Source organism: Carcharodon carcharias, chromosome 9 (genome assembly GCF_017639515.1).
Source record: "Carcharodon carcharias isolate sCarCar2 chromosome 9, sCarCar2.pri, whole genome shotgun sequence".
In the NCBI taxonomy this organism is placed as follows: Eukaryota; Metazoa; Chordata; class Chondrichthyes; order Lamniformes; family Lamnidae; genus Carcharodon; species Carcharodon carcharias.
Window position 1 is genome coordinate 109370641 of NC_054475.1, and position 23029 is coordinate 109393669.

The 23029-nt window shown below is 41.5% G+C and overlaps 1 protein-coding gene across 1 annotated transcript; it reads left to right on the forward strand.

Annotated features, from left to right (window-relative positions):
* The first annotated feature begins 7104 nt into the window (after window positions 1-7104).
* Window positions 7105-14686, forward strand: pcdh11 (protocadherin 11). Its single transcript, XM_041195208.1, has 2 exons — window positions 7105-7278; window positions 7627-14686. Exon 2 carries the CDS (start codon window positions 7726-7728, stop codon window positions 10783-10785), a length of 3060 nt encoding a protein of 1019 aa, XP_041051142.1. The 5' UTR covers window positions 7105-7278; window positions 7627-7725; the 3' UTR covers window positions 10786-14686.
* Window positions 14687-23029: the final 8343 nt, after the last annotated feature.

Consider the following 23029-nt stretch of genomic DNA (forward strand, 5'->3'; position numbering starts at 1 on the left):
CTTCCAATCCGCAGTAACCATTCCAGAATCTAAAGAATTTTGGAAGATTATCACAAATGCATCCACTAACTCCATAGCTACATCTTCAACACTCTGGGATGTAGAATATCAGGTCCCAGGGATTTATCAATCTTCAGTCCCATTAATTTCTCCAATACAACCTTCTTACTAATACTGATTCCCTTCAATTTCTCATTCTCCCTATTCCCTTGGATCTCTAATATTGGAGATTTCTTGTATCTCCCTCAATGAAAACAGATGCAAAGTAATCATTTAGCTTCTCTACCATTTCTCTTTCCCCCATTATAAATTGTTCTACTCTGCCTGTTATGGACCCACATTTGTCTTAGCCAAATGTTTCCTTTTTACGTACCTGTAGAAGCTTTTACAATCCATTTGTATGATTTTGCTAGTTTACAGTCATGTCCTATGCCCCCTTTATCAGTTTCTTGGTCCTCTTTTGCTATATTCTAAAATGCTCCCAATCCTCAGGTTTACTACTATTCCTGGAAACTTTATAAACCTTTTCTTTTAATCTTATACAATCCTTCACTTCCTTTGTTAGCCACAGTTGACTGACTTTTCTTCTTGGGTTTTTGTGCCTTGAAGGAATGTATAATTGCTGTAAACAATGCAATAATTCTTTAAAGACTATCCATTGCCTGTGTAGCCTCAAACTTTTTAATGTATTTTCCCAATCCACCTCAGCCAATTTGCCCCTCATAACTTCATAATTTCCTTTGTTCAAATTTAACACTTTGGCTTCAAATTGTACTATCTCACTTTCAAACATAATGTAAAACTCTACCATATTATGGTCATCTATCATATATTCAACACTTGCCCTTCACTCACTTCTCAACAATCACTAACAAATCATGACTCACACCTAACATTCATCTTTGCCTCACCCTCAAACACTTAGCACTGCTGAAAGCTTCACATCCACATTTCACAGCTTGCACTCACTTCCAGCCATTCAACCATGAAAGCCAAAATAGATTCCAGGTCACTCACTGACACACTTCCCTCTCTCTTACAGGATAAGGTGATGCACAACTGGAGTCAGCAGAAGCTAACCATCATTTGGACAGGCACATCTGCATTCCCAATTCTCATGGAGAAGATGGTGCTGGCCATTATTGTGATGTCCAGTGCTGAGGCCATTGCCAATGGTGGGGCTAAAGCTATCAAAGATGGCTGTATCCTCATAAATAATCCTCCTTCTCACATCTTAGTCCTTGTTCATTCCACACTCTTTTCTGAATTATAAGATGCAGATGGTGTGAGAATGCATCTCTTACTTCCTCCCCTCCTACAGCACAACCTTACCCTTCTGCCTTTTTCTTTTCCCAATAGATGTAACCTAGCCAGGCAGTGGAGGGACACCTAGAAGAGAACAATGATGAAGACACAGCATGGTCACTTGATTTCAAAACCATAACCTCCAGCTCAGACATTGCTATGCACATATCTTGGAGAATAGATTAGAGGCAGGAACTGCATGTGGTGAGACACCAAGCATGAGTCGACCCCAGTTAGGGCACAAGCAAAGGTAGCATAGGTGCCAGCTTTCCAGAGGTTGAGTGTGCAGACAGATTCTGCTGCAGAGGATTCAGATGAACATTTTAACAGGCTGGTGTAGAGATGGGTATGGACATAATATACTTGGTGCATTTGGAAGCCTGTCAAAAAGTGTGTGGTCAATGTTGAGGAGTGTGGAGGAGTCCGCACCAACATTGCACTGAGCTCTCTGCAGAGCTTGGAACCCATCCTTTCTAGCATGGAAGTGGTGATCAACTCCAGACCCAAGCATGATGCAGTATCTAATAGCTGACACTGCAGCTTCTATTGCAGCACAAGCAGCAGCTTCCCAACATCGGAGTGCTCAGACTGATGTCATGCAAGATCAACTTGCTCCCAGGCCAGCTTGGACCTCTGCCATGATGGTTTACAGAGTGTCACAGTAGCCCAGCAATTTATCCTCCAGCAGATTACTAGGATTGCTGTGGGCAAGGGGAGTGGCAGTTGTTTCATGGAGAACCTGCTCTCCTCTCTGAGGAATGCAACATTTATCTTTCCACCATGTCACTCCTCAGAGCCAGCAAAACCAGGCAGCTGCTACCCTTGCCAAGAAGGTGCAGCTGGTAGTTGGGCCTTCTAGTTCAGAGCCACTTAAAGTTGTCTTCCAAAGCTACCTGCAATCTCCTCCAACTTAGCCAGTAGGGTGGTACTGCAGAGAAGCAGTAGGACAGGAAATGGCACAGGGAAGACAGACACTAAAGGCGTGATTAGCTGCCTTTAAATGCAATGTGACATGATTTCATTAATAAATTTGGTTTGGAAAATGTATTTTGTGATGGATTTTACTTTTTCATTGTGACCAAGTGATGATGGTCAGCGACAGAGAGGAGGGAAGGTGTAGTAGTTGTTTCATGGAGAACCTGCTTTCCTCTCTGAATGGGGAATTGAGATTGTAGTTATTTATATCGCACTTGCATGAGTTCCACATGGATAGCACTGGCAGAAAGGGCTTATTTAGGTTGCCTCCTCCTCTTATGGTCCTGGTCCTCAGCTGGCTGCTGTATATCTGGTGACAAGGGCTGTCCCCTCACACAGGAAACCATCATAAATCTTGACATCTGTTCTGCTGAGTTATGCAGAGTTTTCCAGAATGGTCAAGAAAGTGGAGGCATTGTTTTAGCACCCAATGCTCTGTGCTATTCCATTTTATGTAGCAAGATAGCTTTCACTGTATACATGCTGTCCACGTGGCTTGGCACCAGAGTAATCAGCTTTGCCTTCAGTCAAAAGACTTTGTCGCCAATAGCCACCCTTTGATTTGTCAGGGTGGGTCAAATGCAGCTGCATGGCAACTGCTTCAGAATGAAGGCATCATGACTGCTGCTCGGTAACTGGGCACTGGTCTGCAAGATATGCTGCCTTTAGTCACACATCAGCTGCATATTGAGAGAGTGAAATCCCTTTTGATTCTGGGAAGGGGCAGAATTGACATTGGTGCTTGCAAAGTAATGTGTGTGCAACCAATGAATGACACCCTATGCCTTGTGCAATTATAGTGAAGCCATGTGCTCACTCTGCCTGGTTGTCTCTGACAAGAGAGAATTAGATACATTCTGCTCTCTTGGAATACAGAGCTTCAATGAATTATCTTATGTAACAGTGTGTATCAAACTGTGACATGCTGCAAGTATCTCCAGCGTTAGTCTGGAAGAAACCAGATGCATAAAAGTTAATCACTACAGTCACCTTGGCAAACACTGGTAAACCAGTCCTTGCCTTGCTCTGAAGTTGCAGGTGTGACTTCAACGGGTGACAGATTTCAGTGAGAACCTCCTTGCTGAGCAGGTGACAGATTTCACTGAGAACCTCCTTGCTGGGTTGTGCCCTTTTCATCCATTGCAGACAATTAAGGTAACAGAATTACTCATTGAACCTTGGGCAAATATGACCTCCTGCTGAGAGCCCTACTCCTCTGCCTCTCTTTTCCAACAACTTCTCTATGTAGCCTTTGTAATTTTCCAAGTCATGCTGCATTCCAAGGGGAAAGCCAACTAGTGAACCCATGTTTAGGAGCATCTAGTTTGTATAGAAACTTTGAAGTCAGTAAAATAATTCTTGAGTGCCTACCACACCAATTGCTGTAGAGGTTTGCAACTTGAAACAACTATATAAAACACTTAAAACTCATACAATCGTAAGAAAAGCCAGATGAAATCAATCAGCAACTAAGCAATAAGTAGTTGATGATCCCGTTAAATAGTACTTATAGTCAGGATGTGGAGAGTCCTTTCTGCTGCAATGCAGGTGCCAAATCAGTGTTATAGGCTGATTAACGTCCTGATCTCCCTGCTCTGCAAACTTCCATTCGACTTCCATTGTACTCTCGCTAACGATCGCACCAATATGGTTTTCAGCACAACTCACCCCGTAAGTATATATACCATGGATGTCATTATGGAACTCTTTGGAGCACAGTTGGTGGCCATAAAACAGGTGCTAATGAATTCAATTGCTCACCCATCTTCTTTCCTGCAATAAGCAGCACTGTAAAAATTAAAGACATATTAAGTAGCCTGCTTTGGAAAACATTTCTATAAAACAGTGACGACCTTATGCTGCAACGGTAGATTGTTTCACTTTTGTAGCACTGGTAATGGATTAGGTGAAACCAGACAGGTTATTACTGTTGAAAATGTAATCAGCTTAACTGTATTTAATTCATGGAGAACTGGGAGAGTTGGATAGGAGTCTGATGAGTGATCACTACTCCGAATTCAAGAATAATTTTCTTTGAATGCTATACGTGTTTCGACCAAGATAGGTTCCATGGTTTTGATTTGACCAATTAAGCTACCAACTTTACCTCTGAAATGTGGCTGGTTGAGATTGAATTGTATTGATTCCTTTAAGGGATATTTTAGCATTTTCTCTTCTTAGAGATTTTAATTTACGAGTGATTAATTTCAAGTGACCACTGCATTGTGTGTTTTGTACAATCTGTTGGAGTGTTTGTACAATGGAAAAAATGGCCCTTTTCATCCCTTGCTTTCCCGTGTTCTTACATGATTTCCTTCTAAAATGGACAGTAGTTTAGACTTTTGAGCATGGTGCCAATTGCAGATTATAATATGTGCGTTGTTTCTTTTGTATAATATTCTGATAAAGGTGTTTCAATACTAAAATAAAATTTTACAGGGCAGTAATGCATCCCTCAATCTACGATAAATAAAGCAGTGTATTATAATTATTATATTTGTTTTACTTTCTAATGGAGGTAATACAAACTTTAAAAGTCTTCAAAATCTAATCCAAAGGCTCACAAACATGGATCTGTGGACCTTTGAGGGTCTGTAAAGACACTGCAGGAAGTTCACAAAATGATTGATAATGTTGTTGGGCTTTTGCTGAACATATTTTACAACAATGACTGAGGGACATCTGACCATAACAATAACGTGCCACACTACAGTTATTTTCAAATAGGACTAATTATAAAGTGATTTATAATTGTTTAGTGCAGAAGGAGGCTCTGTCGCTTTTGCATCTTGGGAACAGTACAATTTGTAATTACTTCCTGCTTGTGCCATGGTTAAGACATGATCAAGTAAGCAATGAGCAGAGCTGGAGGAGGGGCTTGATGTAAGCCAGGATTGGAGTGCAGCCGCCACATGTGCAGGACAGACTGGGCTGACTGTCTCATCAAGGAGAAGAGAGTGCATGGATGAGCACTGAGAGAGGTGTAAGTATCGCCAGGTGGTGGGTGCCAAAAAGTTGATCGTTGACAGTGTGTGTGTCTCTGCGATGCTCCAGTTTTGGAGTGAGATTGGGTATTGCAGCATTCTAGACCATTTGGTGGGGGTGCAAAAACATATATTTTCGATCATATTAGTGCAGAATTTACTGTTGATGTTAGTGGCATTAGAATTAACAGATTTTATACAATATCATATTATTAACACACTCTTTACATGCTGCACCTTCCTATTGTGTTTATTATATAACATCATAATTTAGATTGGAAGGTCTGTGATTATGAATCTATTTGAAAAGAGGTCCTTCAACGAAAAACATTTGAGAAATCTGATCTAATGGAATCACCCTTCAACTGAAAAGCATCTTATTCTGAATTTCTAATACAAATCAACAATAATATGGCATAGGAGGTGTGTTATTTAGTTAATGCATAATGCATGGCATTACTTATTATTTATCTTTTGTTTCTGCTGAATAATGACTCTATCCTATGGTTTTATAGTGGTAGGATTGCATTTGACCAAAAACTGATCGAAAAAGAAAATGTAATAGCTTTTTAAATAAATAGTGCTACATATTTATTACATAGTTCTAAGCTCTAAGCCTTGTCCTACGTAATTCAATGGACTAATATGAAAGCTGTCCACTTAAAAATCCTAGGAAAGTATCAGCATTCTCTCCTGAATCAGAAGAATGTGGTTTTAAGGCCCACTAAAAGATTTGAACACCTAACTGGCGCTGATGCTCCAGTACAGTACAGGGGGAGGGCTGCACTGTCAGAGATGCCATCTTTCAAACCAGATATTAAACTGAGGTCCTATTCAAGGAGCAGGGGGCTTCTGCCATTGTTCTGGTCAATACTTTTCCCTCAACTAAAATCACTGAAACAAATGATCTATTTCATTCCTTGTTACTTTACTGTGTGTAAATTGGCTGCTGTGTGTATTACTACAGTGACTGCACTTCAAAAATACTTAATTGGCTGTGAAATGCTTCAGAACATCATGAGAAGATGAAAAACTGTATAAATGCAAAGTCGTTTTGTTTTAGTAGTGCATTCTTCTTCCTTTGCTGGCATTACAGAAACATGGGAGATGCTGAGGAAACATTGTTCCAAGCATTATAAAATCCAGGTTAAAAATATTACAAGAACTTCAGTTCTGAAAAAAAGTGCTGGAAACACACAACCGTTCAGTCAGCATCTGTAAAGAAGACAGATAAATTAACACTTTGGATACAAGCCATTCCTCATAACTGTAAGAGACAGAAGGGCATTTAATGCAGTAAAAGAAAGAGAAAATCTACGCACAGAAAAAGCCAGCAAGGTGTAGCAGATCATCTCAGTTAAGTACTAACTGGGCAGGAGTATTACAGCATTGCAGGCATAAAGGGTGTGTGAAGAAGTAAGGAAGTGGGGAGGGGATGTGGGGATTTGAGTGAGCTGCAAAATCTGGATCAAGAATGACATTGAAGCAGGTACATTTGCACTTCATTTCTGTGCCATTCATGTATAAACGGCTCGGTTTAGCTATTTCCAACATGTTCCAAGCTTTCTGAAGACCAATCTTTCTTGGGCTTGCTCTGGAGGGCAGGCTCCTCCTTCCCCTTTAACGTCAGGGAGCCGGAGTAAGCCAATGGTGTTTTGGATATGGGAGTCCCGCCTGGAGGCAGTATGGATTGGTTAGTGGAGAGGCCGGTGGGAGGTGGTGGGGGGTGGAGATGGGGGGAAGCAGCGGCTGCTGAGTGGATGCGGCAGGCGTCGTTCAGGCGGTGCGGTGCTATCAAGTTGCGGCGGAGCGGAGACAGGCTGCAAAGCCAGAGCTGAGTTCGTGCAGCTCCAACTCAGCAGAGCGAGAGAGAGGGAGAAGCTGAGGAGCAAAGGACCTCCTGCCAACTTCACCCAGAGCATGTTTCAGCACTCTGCAAGACACAGCGCCATCCGCACCGCCGACTGACTTGACTATTTTTCAAATCCCAGCGTTTTGCAAAGAGAAAGCGAAGGTGAAAAGAAATGGGGAGGGGAAAAAAGAATTGCTTGTTTTAATTTTTTTTCGTTTAAAAAAAAGTGTGCAGAACCTTATTTCCTAGTGCATTGCCTTGCAATCATTGCAAACGGACCTGTATTGCATTTGCAGCTCGATCCGCTCAAATCGCTGTTAAAAGTGTTTGAAATATTCCTGTCATATTTTCCCCGCTTCTGGATGCTGCTGCGAGTGTGTGTGTATGTGTATTCCTCCCCCCCCCCCCCCCCAAATGTATTGCACTTGTAATTATTGCAGATTTCAGGTTCAAGTTTTTAATTAAGTTCTTTTTCTCTCTCTCTTTGCTCTTCTCTTTTCCTGTTTGCAGAAGTTGCCGGTGGTTTGGTGGTTTTAATTTTGGAGGAGCTGCAGTGTTGTGTGTGTGTGGAGGAGGGAGAAAGAGACAGAGAGAGAGAGAGAGGGGGAGATGGATGTGGTGAGAGCTGCTGCCTTGTACCTGCTGCTGCTGCTGCTGATGGTGATGGTGCTGCTGCTGCTGCCAGCCCCGGCTCTGGGGCAGGAGAGGGATTACACCCTGCGGGAGGAGCTGCCCGACAATGTGCTGGTGGCCAACTTGGTGCGGGACCTGAACCTGACAGCGGCGGCGGCGGCCGGGCTGCCCCTCACCTTCAAGCTGGTCTCCAAGACGGGGGATGCCCCCCTGCTGCGGGTGGAGGGCAGCAGCGGCGAGCTCTACACCACCTCCCACCGCATCGACCGGGAGAAACTCTGCGCCCACATCTACAGCGACAGCCGCTGCTTCTACGAGGTGGAGGTGGCCGTCCTGCCCAACGAGGTCTTCCAGCTGGTCAAGATGCGCTTTCTGATCGAGGATGTCAACGACAACGCTCCGCTCTTCCCCTCCACCGTCATCAACATCTCCATCCCCGAGAACACCGCCGTCAACTCGCGGTACTCCATCCCCTCCGCCCTGGACCCCGACGTGGGCATCAACGGCATCCAGCACTACGAGCTGCTCAAGGGGCAGAACGTCTTCGGGCTGGACATCATCGAGACCCCCGAGGGCGACAAGTGGCCCCAGCTCATCGTCCAGCAGAACCTGGACAGGGAGCAGAAGGACACCTACGTGATGAAGATCAAGGTGGAGGATGGGGGAATTCCCCCCAGGTCCAGCACTGCCATCCTCCAGATCACCGTCACTGATGTCAACGACAACCGCCCTGTCTTCAAGGAGGGCGAAGTCGACGTCCACATCCCGGAGAACGCGCCAGTGGGCACCTCGGTCATCCAGCTGCACGCCACCGACGCCGACCTGGGCTCAAATGCCGTCGTCCGCTTCTCTTTCAGCAACCAGGTGTCCGCCCTGGCCAAGCGGCTTTTCGCTGTCGACGCTGCCACTGGCCTGATCACCGTCAGGCAGCCGCTAGACCGGGAGGAGTTCCCGGTTCACAAGTTGACTATCTTGGCCAGCGACGGCAGCTCGACCCCATCCAGAGCTGTGGTCACTATTAACATCACCGACGTCAATGATAATGTGCCAACCATCGACACCAGGTACATTATTAACCCTGTAAATGGTACGGTCTTGCTGTCAGAAAATGCGCCGCTCAATACTAAAATCGCGTTGATCACAGTCACAGACGAAGATGCGGATTTAAATGGGAAAGTCACTTGCTTCACTGACCACGATGTCCCGTATCGATTGAAGCCTGTATTTGAAAGCCAGTTCCTATTAGAAACTGCAGCCTTGCTGGACTATGAGAGCACGAAAGAATATACTATTAAGATAGTGGCTTCCGATGCAGGCAAACCACCGTTAAATCAATCAGCCACTGTGGTGATTAAACTGAAGGACGAGAATGATAACGCTCCTGTTTTTAATCAGCCTGTAATTGGCCTGTCAATCCCTGAAAATAACACCCCTGGTACACAGTTAACAAAAATCAGTGCCACTGACGCGGACAGTGGGAAAAATGCAGAGATCACTTACCTCCTGGGTCCCAATGCCCCATCCATCTTCAGTGTAGATCGGAGAACTGGCATTCTGTCAGCTATGAGGAGATTAGACCGGGAGAAGCAAGACCGCTATGTCTTTACAGTACTGGCCAGGGATGGAGGAAGGCCTTCTATTCAGAGCAATGCTACTGTGGTTGTGACTGTGTTGGATCAAAATGACAACAGCCCTTCTTTCACACACAGTGAGTACAATTTCTACGTGCCTGAAAACCTGCCCATGTATGGAACAGTTGGACTTATCACTGTTACAGATGCAGATGCAGGAGGTAATGCAGCTGTTAGCCTTTCCATTTTGAATGATAAAGGCTACTTCATAATTGACCCCTCCAGTGGGGTCATCAAGCCCAATATTACATTTGACAGGGAGCAGCAAAGTTCCTACACGTTTCAAGTCATGGCTGTGGATGGAGGTAGGCCTCAACGTTCTTCAGTGGCCAGGGTGACTATAAATGTTGTTGATGTAAATGATAATAGTCCAGTGTTTGTATATCCTCCATCTAATTTTTCGTATGAACTGGTCTCTACTTCCGCTAACCCTGGCTCTGTAGTGGGGAAAGTTTTTGCAATAGACAATGATACAGGGATGAATGCAGAGCTTCGCTACAGTATAGTCAGCGGGAATTCCAGAGAACTGTTTTCCATTGATCCAATGACTGGCAATATAACTTTGCAAGAAAAGGTGACTACAGCAGACCATGGTTTGTACAGACTAGTGGTGAAGGTCATTGATTTGGGACAACCTGAATCCTTGCATGCCATGGCACTTGTACATTTGTTTCTGAATGAAACCATCAATAATTTCACCTATGTCCAAGAGCTGGTACGGAAGAGCATGGAGACTCCTTTGGATAAGAATGTTGGAGACAGTCAGATGACTCCACAGACCAATGATTATATTAAGATTGTTATTGCCATCATAGCTGGGACCATGACTGTCATTCTTGTCATTTTTGTGACTGCTTTGGTACGCTGCCGTCATACGCCAAGGCATAAAACAGTGCAGAAGGGGAAACAGAGTGGGGAGTGGGTTTCTCCTAATCAGGAAAACAGACAGATTAAGAAAAAGAAACGAAAGAAGAAGAGGTCTCCGAAGAACCTTCTTCTAAATTTTGTTACAATTGAGGAGTCCAAACCAGATGACCCGGCCCACGAACACATCAATGGTACCTTGGACCTTCCGGTGGAATTGGAGGATCAGACTATGGGGAAGTACAACTGGGGCACAACGCCTACCACTTTTAAACCTGATAGTCCGGATCTAGGAAAACACTACAAGTCAGCCTCCCCACAGCCCTCCTTTCAAATCAAGCCAGAGACTCCAGTGCCAGTGAAGAAACACCATGTCATCCAAGAGTTACCACTGGATAACACTTTTGTGGTGGGCTGCGACTCCCTGTCCAAGTGTTCCTCGAGCAGCTCTGACCCCTACAGCGTATCAGAATGCAGTTGTCAGGGAGGCTTCAAGACTGCAGGGCCAATCCACACCAGACAGGTAATGCAGAGATTCTAACTGGCCCTCACACAGAGATCTTGTCTTGAAGATTAAAAGCCTTGAATGGTCATGCATGGCTGAGGCATTGAAATGTAAACAGCTTGTGATTCATCAATGTTGGAGAGAGAAATTAGAATGAAGTGGCATTTAGCTGGTGGTGATTGCTGAGTTGTTGTTTCAACAATATGGTCTCTAGGTGGCACTGTAGTTCTTCCTGAGTGTACAGAAAGCTGCAGCAGTTGTGAAGAGAAGGGCACTGCGAGTATACTGTGGAGTAGCAAGCACAGGAACCCTGAGATGCGTAGTGCAGGTGCAATGTGAGGCTGTACAAAATCGATCTTTTGGTTTCTGTTCAGAGACGTTGGCACCAGCAGTAAGGAAGGGAGGAACAGACCACACATTACACAGCAAAACAGTACCCCATTATACCGAAGAACAAAGACAGTAATATATTTTAAAAAGAACTTGTAATAAACTGCTGTGACTCAACCATTGCCTTTCTGTTAAATAAACATGCTTTTGTAAGGAATGTTCTGTAAATTTTAATTTGGGAGTCTCCAGGGAGGATGGGAAAGAGGTGCTTCTCAATTCTGTTCAGTAGAATGAGTGAAATTCTCAAGCTCAAAGCTTGGAATGTCAGAATTGCAACAGCATGATTATTCAAGTTTTGATACATCTAAATGTGACTTCTCTATCACCGTGCATGCTGGACCCTGGCTGCTTAAATTGATTGTCTATTTTTAAAGTGTTGAACATGCTTGTTGAATTACTTAGGCAGCAGGCATACTATGTATCTTCTGTGTCTTAAGAAATTGATATTGAGTTTACAGAGCCAGCCCCCGGGTTACAATTGAAAAATACATTCTCATTTTTCTTGTGCCATCACTTAATACTTTTAACACAATAACACATTTGTGAAAAAATAGGAGTCTAAGGGTAAATATAAATTTTATAGCAGAATGGTGGAGGGGCAAGAAAGATTAAAAATGTAAAGAAAATGGACATGCACCAAAAGTGTTAAGAAGTACCGAGGGGAAAGAACAATGCTGATACAGGTGCTTTCAAAAGCATGTTGATTGACAGACATGTTTGGGGAGGATGTACTTACAAACCTTAATGGCAACAAAAGTCCTCAAAATGATATACAAATGTTTCAAATGAAACGGGTGGCAGAACAGTGTGTACTATTGAACATTGTAATGTCTGTTTAATGTAGCTCGCTGAATCTCCATTATTCTTTACTGTGCTGTGTTCCTTTGAGACCTGTTTAACTCTGGTAGGCAAACGGAACCGTAGCTGGAGCCAAACAGCTACCGGCTTTGCGACTCAATTAATTATTCAACTGCTTGGAGGACAATTGCATGTACTGTTTGTCTCACGTACGTTGCCTGTGAGTAGCTTTTGTTTTTGTCTAGCATTTAGGTCAGTAATCTGTGTTATCAATCACAAAAAAAATGGAGAAAAACACAGTAAGATAGGGTTAGTTCTCTGAGCAACTTAGCTCTAATTCACAAAATAATTTAGCTCCAGGAATTATATTTCAATGAGTTGGAGCCTGTTCATCTATCAATGTTTGTTTCCTGGTGTTAATAAACATTTCATTTGGATCAATGATTGGTTCTGTGGCTCTGTTCAATCCATGCAAATTTTAAACTGCCTCCTCTCCCCATTCTGAATTGTTTTGCAAAGTTGTTGGGATTTCAAACTCTCTATTTATTAAACCACTAGGAGTCAGTATATCTACCTTCTTGAAAGATTAGATTGTGGTTTTCCTGAGGATTGGCTGAACAGTAAACAAGGCAGTAACCTGCTTTCACGGAACGTGCAATTGAACTGGTGCAGACAACCAGCCACTCCTCAGCTGTGTGCATCTGTATGCCCACTAAAGCGACACATGGTTGTCCAGAAAATGTCTTTTTTTTGGAACATAGGTTAAGCTGCCCACACTTAGAGAGAAAATAATTTGTTGGTAATGTTTATGGGGGTTGTGGGGAGGGGGGAGCTTCCCAGATATTTTGCTCTGGCTTCCCTTAAATTGATCCTCTGTTTTGGTATTTGTAGTAGAAAGCAGTTAAGAGATGCGTGCACTTTAATATCAAGAATGCCATACATATATTTAATCAAGTCAATGAAAATGTTGTAATTTTACCTTTCCAAAAAATGTTTGTTTGACTTTTAACACATTTATTGAACTATACCTCCTACTTAACACAGTGAGGAAGAAACTAGCCTGTAATTAACAATAAAAGGTGTGATTTAATAGTGATAGACCTGTGCCCTTCTCATCTTTGGTAACTATGGTCGTGTCATTATTGATGGTACTCTATGAGATCCACTTGTGGCTGTTGGCCAGCTTGAAGTCTTATTGTTACTATATTTACAGTTAATACCGGGCATCCATTGCATTTCAAGTAAGCTGTTTTTCTTTTGATTCATCACCACAGATTGAAAAATGATAGGTGAGAGCAGCAGCACAGATTTGTTTTATGATTCTTAATAATCCCACGGTTAAGTCCTGAATGCCATTTGCAGGTTCCATGGATTACTTCTTTCTATGGTACTCTATAGTTCTATAGTACCACAGATGCTTTATCTGTAACACTAAATCAAATAAGCACAACACATGCAATAAATCAAATGGAGCAGAAAGGTGTGTAGATTCCACAAGAAATGTTCTTTCAGAGCTGGCAAACATTATTTGCTCAGGTCATTTTATCTTTGCTTTTGTTTACAGAAATGTTATGTTTTTTTATACAATAAGATTATACAATAAGTACAACCTCTCTTTTAAGTACCAATGTTGAAGTAGAACAGAGTGACTGACTCCCATTTTGGTGCACCTCAAATTGCCATTCAAATGGCCGGAAGAGGGAACCAATCCTATTATTAAACCTAAACACACTAGGTAGTGCTTGTTTATTTTGAAAGAAGCTGTTCAGTATGGGCTAATGTTCTTGATATTGCAACATGCCATGCCAATTAATTGACTGTAGTGGAACTTCATTGTTACAAACTCACTTGTTTTCAAGAAAATCCCTGTTTACATCAGTCAGTTCCCACCAATGCTCTTGGTAATTTATACATACTTGGAAGATCCTGGGTTTAATCGGCAGCCTCTGCCACTGAGTTGCAGTCTCTGATCTCAGTGCGTATGTGTTCTGGAGGAGAGGTTACACAAAGCGTGCAGCAATTGATCTTATTGCTTCTGGGCTGAGAACGGGAACAATTGGCTTGGTTTGATTGGTATTTACTGACTCCAAGGATAAAGTGTACATGTGTGCACTTTAGTTGAAGGCAGTTAAGCCTGGTTCTGATAATCTCTTACTGTTGAATATCTTGCCGCTGTATATGAGGAGTGGCCACTTTGGCAAGGAGCTCAAGGGCGACAGTTGTGTGTGGAACACACAGGTTAGCATGATCCAGCCTTCACGTAGAGAGCACAATACATATATTTTTTAAATTTGCAATTTTTAAAAATTTTGGTCAGCATAGATAATTGCCACAAATGAGGCATAGTCAGACTATTTGGTTGGTTTCTGTGAGTTTGTAATAATAAAGTTTGACTGCGCACTTGCAATGTTATGTGAAATGTGCAACAATCATTTTGCGTGCTTGTGTTTGTTGATTTTAATATTGTGATTTCAATGAAGCAATTTGCAGTTGTACTTATTAAAAGCAATAGTTAAATTGAAGAATTTAATCTGATAAGAATAAGTGCAATGTAGTGTAAAACAGCTCCATTTCAATTTTAGTGGTCGTCGTACCATTTCCTTCATTTAAATTAAAATTCATTTTGGTATTTATACATTTTCTGTATTTTTGGTATGGCCTGTATACTTCATTTTGTATATTTTACACGCATTTAATGTCTTCTGTGCAAAACTCATTTCTTCATTAAACTTTTTTCGCATTATACTAACACATGAGCAGAATTTTTGGTGTTTCGAATTTAAGGTTTATGATGGGGGTGTTGTGTTTTCGTTCTTTAAACCAGCTCATTTCCTACTCTTCTCCATGGCAGTTTTCTCCCCTGAAAATAATGAATTTGTTGTTGGGAACAGGATTTCATTAGCATCAGTAAATATCTGAAACTTTGCTCAATTGACCACTGTTTTTGTATGAACTTTGACACGGGGCACTAGACAGATATTCAATTGTAGTGCATTATATCAGTGCCTATTTCTGTCTTCGCCCAATACCCATACAAATACACTCCCACAAATAGTTGTTGCATGTCACTGAGGAGCATGGACCCAGGATGATTTTTGTACTGCATGACCCTGGGAAATGGAGCTAATTTTAGTACCAACTGAGATTAGCTAACTCAGCACAGGATTGATTTTAGCCACTGGATAAACTCACTGAGCCATGATTAGAGCTGATTTTAAATGGTATGCTTAGGAAGAATCCAGGAAGTCACAGAAATTTCATACAAGGAGAAAAATATTTAAGGTGCACTGACTTGGATTTTTATCCATTATTTGTCCACCTGTGATGGACTAATTCACGCTGTTTGTTTCCTACACTTGCTGAGCTACCATTCAACAGCCTCCATTACTTTCTGCATGAAGCCTGTGTAAATGAGGGAATCCTAGATAAGAGGATATTGTTTATGTGTAGTGGCAGGATGGCAGATATAAATTGCTTTAAACGACAACACAAATACACTTTCCAGCATGGGGGTCGCTGGGATGTTGGCTAAGAACCTTGCCTATTTTATCCCTGTCCTTAGCTTGGGGAAATGTAAGCCAATTGTACAACCAGCTATCTTAGTGCAGAGCTGTAACTAAACCAGCGATTTATCTGGACTGAATTCCATCCTGGGAAGACCATTTATAATCTAGTGGAACAATAACACCTTTAGTGTAGCTAAATGACCCAGAGGACTGTTTTTGACATAAGCCACATGATATAAGGGGAAATAAGACAGGTTTTGGGCATTGTCTTCAAGAGGATGAGAAGGGAAGATGTTTAGGGAGGGAATTCAGAGCTAAGGGCTTTGGTAGCTGAAGGCACAGTTGCCACTAGTGAATTGATTAAAATTGGAAATGCTCAAGAAGCCAGAATTGGAGGAGTGTTGGTATCTTGGAGGAATGTAGGGCCAGAGAATATTACAGAATTATGGAGGTGGAAGGCCATGGAAAGATTTGAAAACAAAAGTGAGTATTTTAAAATTGAGACATTGCTGAACTGGGAGGCAATGTTGGGCAGCGAGCCCAGGAGTGATGGGTGAACTGGACTTGGGGCAAGTAAGGACACAAGCAACAGAGTTTTAGATGATCTCTGGTTTACAGAGGATAGAATGTGGGAGGCTGGCCAGGTGTGTGAATAGTTAACTCCAGAGGTAAGGAAGACATGGAGGAGGGCTTCAGCAGCAGACAAACTGAGGGTGGAGTTAGATAATGTTATAGAGGTGAAAATAGGCGGTCTTAGTAATGTTGCAGATTTATGTTTGGAAGTTCATCTCAACTCTTAAGGTACTTGCAGATTTCTCTCCTCAACTCTAATAAAGAAATATAAGAAAGCCCAAGTTGGAATTGGCAGCATGAGTTATTTAAACGTAGGAGTTGGTCCAAGGGAGTTGCTCTCTCTGAGTCCAGTGCAACTGCAGAGACTGGCTGCCTTGTCTAAATGTAAAAGTATGTGAGTGACACAAGTCTTCCTCTAAGTGCAAGAATAAAACCGGCTTTTGCTTGGGTAATACAGCAGAGCATATTAGATTATACAAAAGGAGTGGTTTTACACCATCACTTGAACATTTTCCTCTCCTTTATTTTATGGGAAATACCAGATCTAAAATATAGAATAGAGATCAGAATTAAGTTGAAGTAGATATACGTTTATAAATGACAGCCTTCACTAAGATGAACACATTTCAATAATTTTGTCAGTCTGTTAGTGTTCACAATAGCGTTTCACTTTTTGCAGTGATAATGGTCATTACGGATAACTCCATCAAAACAATTGGAGAAAACTATCAGGCATTACATTCTCCAGCTGACTGAATTTGGGCAGAACATCTTCAAGGTGAACTAATGGTTTCTGAGAACTGCAGTTACAGTTGTGTCATTTTTCTTGTCCATTAAACTTCCCTAGAATTATACTTAACAAATAACCTGTAAATATCCAGCTTTTCAAAAACTTATTTTTTCTCTCCATTTTCAGTTGTTCCATCCTTCAAAGTCCTTTTTTCCAAGAGTGGTGACAATTTGTTTTGAGGGACTGAATATGTTCCCTAGTTGACTGAATTACCTGGCTTCTTTTGAATATCCCTCCATTAAAAACAATGACAACACTTCAGAAGTTAATTATTGTTCATGAAGGGCTTTGAAACATCCTCAAGAAGCAGTAAGGTGCTATATCGATGTAAGTCTTGTTCAGCTACTTTACTAAATAATTGATAGGGGCTCAAGATGAAAAGGAGTTAGAATGTTGATTAATTTTATTTAATTTGAAAAATTACTTAAGATTCTATGTTCAGGTTTTAGCACAGCGTACTAATGTGACATTTGATCCAGATTGTTGGCTGCTTTGTAGATGAGTTGTAATGCCTGATTATATCTCTAATTTTGAAAGCTCTTCAATTTGTTTGCACGCTCATGGTGGAGGTCTCTCTGTTATTTTGCAGTAATCAGGGAGAAAGACCACACTAGTCGTCAACACCCTTAGAGAAATGTAACAAGTAACATTAATAATCAAAAACTGCACAGTAAATTGCAGTGCCAAATTGGAGACAGTCAGTTCCACCTAAAGCACAAAGTTCTCTGTGCCAGTTCCTGAATATTGACAGTTCAATTTTTTTCAATGACTGCTGCAAGTAATTTTTTTTTATTATTTTCAGTGCAACAACAAGCTAAAACGAGCAATGTAGGATCAAAGTTGGCAATGAAAGGACATTAATGCATCTTTTTTTCCCCATACGTATTGCACTTTTCATATCCTAGGGACAATCCAAAATGCCTCACAGTGAAGTACTTCTGAAGTGTAGTCGCTGTTGTAATATGGGAAGCCTAAGCAAGCCCACAGACAGTAATAAAATAAATGGCCAGAGCATGTGTTTAGAATGTTGGTTGAAGGATAAAGATTGACCAGCACACTAGGGATATCATCCTTTCTCTTCTTTGATTAGTGACATGGGATTTTTTTTATGCTAGACTGGGCCTTGTTTAACGTCTCATTGAAAAAAGTGGCACCCTGACAGTGCAGCACTGCGTCTGTACAAAATAGAATGAAGTAATAAGCAGGATTCAGTGAAATAGGATACTCTCTACAGATACATATGCATGTGTGACATTTTTCTCTTTAGCACCACCAGCAACAACCTCAAGTATTCTTGTCAGATTCATTAAGACCGGCTTCCAGCAAGATCTGTCAAAAAATTATCCTCCCAGTTATCAGCCTTAGTGAATTCAACAAGTTTACTCTCGAGTTCCAACTGTAGCGCACTACTCTACATTGAGAACCCAACTAAGCACAATATAAAAGCAGCTATAAAGAGGTTGGTTGAAAAGAACTGCTCAAAGCAGAAACAGTTCTCCAATGTAAGTCGGCACTCAATTAAAAATTAGTGCTGTAAAATTCACCCTGTGGATTGAGTTATACCTATCTAATAATGGATATTCAATGCGTAGTTCCACAAATTTAGGAAACCATAGAATAATGTTTCTCTTGTCTTGTTTTTGCCAATTTCCTTTCCTCTGCTGACTCATGTTAGTGTCATAGTTCCTTGGAGACTAGTCATCCCTAGCATTGCATTCAAATTGCCTAAACAGTGTAGGCAGAGTATTAACCAGGGCTGCATGGCCGATTAACTAAATCCTATTTTAACCCTGATTTAATACATGTATTTAACAGTAAGTTCACTGGATAGGGATCAAGAGAAGGAATCTTGGTAGAATTCCCCTTTTAAGTTAGGCAGCTAATTGCAGCTGTAATTGCCAACTCAACTGAGATGTGCAAACTCTACTCAGGCCCAAAATTGAACCTAGATCCTTCTGGAGGGAAGAATTTCTCCAGATGCTGCTGAAACAATTCTTACCCCATCACATTGTATGGCTTAGTCACACATCGTCTTTATCAGCTTAGCAATTGAGGCGACATACAGCTTCTGCTTGCAGCAGTTGTTGGATTTGACGTATCTTGTATGAAATGAGGCTGGGCAGCTAATGGTAACTTGCTACAAGGCAAACTTCCATTGGAAATCTTGGAATTTTACAATGCCGCTCTGAGACATGTTACCAAGTGCATTTGTTTTTCATATATTCTTAAAAATTACAGTTGCTGTGGATGAAGACATTACACAATTGTAGGATATTTCTCCATTGACAATTTAACACAAACGATCAGTTATGTTAAGTTGGCTAATACTCCCATTAAAATAGAGGCATAGTGGGATGACTAATGAATGCATTGAATGTTTGCCTACTTATGTTACCAGCAATGATTTGTAGACTAATATGACTTTGGGACGTGCATGCAATTTAGGCTAATGCTTGAGACGAGAAAACTGACAAGCTGGATAAGTTTTTGCTGGGGGCAATGTGTAAAACTAGGCTTGTTAATTCCCTTTATATGAATCTGGCAATAGAATGAACTGCAGCACAAACTTGGCAGCCCAAAGCCTGGAAATTGCAGGTGCCAATCTCAAACCAGCATGAAAATATGCTGCTCCGGGGTTAGCATTCATGCCAGTATGGATTTAGACACACTGCATGATAGCCCCTGAGTTCATTGCCAGGCTATTTTTTTTTCTTCAAGGATATCACCACATGCAACATGCGATGACGTTTGTCTCTTTAGAGTTGACCATATGTGCAGCAGTGCTTCCTAATGTGCAGTACAATGTAAAACAGGCAATTAGACTTCAATGTCAGGTTCACAATGAAGCTTGCATTCTGGCCTTTGAACCATCAAGGTGGTTGTGCTTAGAACTGTAAGTTTTGTATGGAGTCCATGAAATCAGCAATATTCCTTGATTGTCCTTCAAAATCAAATGATTAGTTTGGATTTAAGTTCTCATGTGCCTTTACAATTTTCATAGTAAGCAGCTATAACCATCAGCTGTTTGCTAAGTAATGTGATTCTTCCTATCAATTCACTTAAGGCAGTAAATTCCAACCAGTACTTTTTGAGGAACAGGTGGCTGTCTGCGATCTTTTCTCTGTGTACTCCAGTACTGGACTCTGGAGAAGCATGAAAGCCAGACCATCAGAATCGATGCTACCCTAAGAGTTACTTATTAATTATTAAACAAAAATTTCTGAAAGGGCAAATAGTTGAAATTGCAGCTTTGAAGAAAACAGAGCCCTGTTCTGGTCTCAATTATGGAGGTCAGAACATGAGTGCCATAGACATTGGGCAAAATCTTCCTGGTCCTTCAGAGTTAGATTTGAGGAATAGAGGGAGGAATGCAAGGTAGAAAGGAGGAGAGGTGTAACCAAGAAAGCACAGCCATGTAAGTGGACAGATAGCCCACAGTGGCCTGAATTTTGGGGGAGACAGAAGGGCTCTGTGACCTAGACAAAATGGTGTCAGAGCCCTGAACCTGGGAGTCCTGCCCTTATTTCCGATTTCCGACAGAGTCTAGTTCCACCAGAGAGGTGTGGTGATGTTGCGGGGGTGGGGGAGCATGGGGGGAAGGGTGTGATTCTCATATATATGAATCCCAAACCCAACAGAGCCATTTGCACTTAGTGCTGAGTTCAAGTAGAATCCATTTCTGCTGGAGAGGTCTGTTTCCCAGTGTATGTGGCTTAAGGTTGTTAAGACAAGATGTAAATGTGTGAAAAATGTAGACATGGTCTGTGGAATTGTCAAGCTGTTAAGTTATTTAAATCCCCTATTCTTTAAATTTTGAAAATAAAAACAGCCTACTACGACTCTATGAGTTGATCAAAATCGGTGCTTGCAATTTCAATGGCTGTTTGAAAGCATAAGCCTGTGGGTTATCATTGGCGCTTGACTACTCCCATAACCTTTCATTATCACGGTGGGAATCTTGTAAGTTTGCCGTCTGATTGACAGCTCCAAGTGGTTATAAAGGGATTGACTGTCTTTCATGTGGGGCTATGAATACAAATATGTTTTTTTATAAAGGGATTAAGTACTTGAAGGGATTTAAATATATTGAATGTGCTTTTATCAATGAGAGTGTTTTTAATATAGTGAAGTCTGTAATAGATACTTAGAACTTAATTTTATTTCACCTCCAGCATGGCTCCTGAGGTCTGCCCATGGTGGATACTGAGTGAGTTGGCATGGAAGATATAAGGGCAAGTAGTGGTTGGTGGGGAACATTGCTGGCATGAGTTGGTACTAAGTTGGCACAGGGGCTAAAAGAGACCATGGGTAGTGGGTAGCAGAGCATATTTTGGCATGGAGTTGGAGGGACATTAGAGCTATAGAAGGGCAAGGGGAATATATGGGGGTGAGGGCCAGAGAGCCTATCTGCTTTTTTTACAAGTGGGATGAGGTACCAGAGTACTGAGACGGGCCTTTAAACATCTCACTTCGGCACTTGGCTGTCCCTGTGGCTCTCTCCACACTGTTTCCAGGGGTGGCAGACCTGACTCCAGTACACACTAGCCCCCCAGAATGAACATCCGGCAGTTCAAGACTGTTTCTCCCGAGGTGGGTTTGTGGAGATGGCAGTGGCAATTCAGGCCAATGTGTCTATGTATGAGAATAAATACCCTTTGATATGAACCCTTTGAGTATCTCAATGGCTGTTCCTCGAAGCCAAGGTATTTGCGAAGTTATGTAAAGTAGAATCTGAAACTATGTAAAACTATCATACACATTGTGATTTAAATATACTATCCACAAAATGTAAAATGTTAAAAATTTAAAGAGAACATTCTTTGACTATATTGCCCAGATATATAGGTGGTGAATGGTTGAGGCGCCCAAATCGAAAGTGCCTGGTTCCAGTGCTGAGCTGTTTGGTCTCAGTCAAGATGGCAGCAACAGTTGGCCTCAGTGTTCCTGAGCTAGTGAGAAATTGACCAGAATTGTACTCCTGCAGTTATCCAGTGTCTTCTATTGAAAGTATCTGTGAGCGGATATCGACTGAGAATAAGGTCAGTCTCAGAAGAATTGTTCCTACGATTATTTTCTTGAGTGAACAACTAGAGGGTGACTGGTGCCTCTGAAGCCAAACCCCAAAAAAATAAACATTCCTCTTTCATGATGATGGGATGCAGTTTCATGGATGCTGAAAGTCCTGTACTGCACAAGTGACCATTCTCCCTCTGCAAATCTGGGTGGTGGGGCCATTCCGCTATGGAGACATATCAGCCAAACGTGATCCTGCACTTGTCCAAATACTAATCATGTATATTGCTGTCACCTGTCATTGCATAAGAATTCACATGAGGTCCAGTTGATTTGTTTTTTCTCCTCTCAGGAACCTGAATACTAATCGTAGCTTTTCTCTTTGTTGTCCCAGCTGAGATTTCCTAATTCAAAACATATCAGGATTAAATGGGGAATTGGGAGACTCATGTGGCTCAATATCACGTCATATGGTAAATTTGAACCCTACTAAAAGAGTGCATTAATAAAAATGTTGCTGAGTCATATCATTCTTAAGATACTCACAATAGAAATTTCCCTGATGCATTTCAGTTGCGCCATAATCTTAGTTAAAGAAAAAGAAAGAATCTGCATTTATATAGCACCTATCATAACCTCAAGACATCCCAATATATTTCATAGCCATTGAAGTACTTTAGAGCTTCAGTCACTGTTGTAATGTAGGAAATCTTGGTTGTATCAATCATGGGCAAGCACAAGCCTGATTAGATATATTTAATCAAATTGAAAGAATTGCAATATAGAATGATTATTTAAAATAATATTGTCAGGCAATTACATGTCAAGATGTTTTGTACCGTAGAATAGAATTTCATATACAGCAGAGCTTCATCGTATCATTTCCAGGTGTGCTATGGTGCTTGAATTTTGGTGAATGTGTTTGTCATCATTAAGGTGAAAAATAGCAGCACTGTGGAATAAAACACTCCCAGCTGCTCAGTGTCTCCATCAAACAGAGCCAACTTAGATATCAGGGAGTTAAATTTTCTGAGCGTTCTTCCAATCAGCCACCGTCACTTTATCAGAAGATCCAGGGAAACCACAGAGAAATGTTACTGAATAGCAAGTACGTCTCTTGCTAGAGTAACATTTATGTTACATCTTATTGAAAGGGCCTTGTAGTATTTCCCTGCATAAAACAATGGATTGGATTGCAGAATGGTGGAAT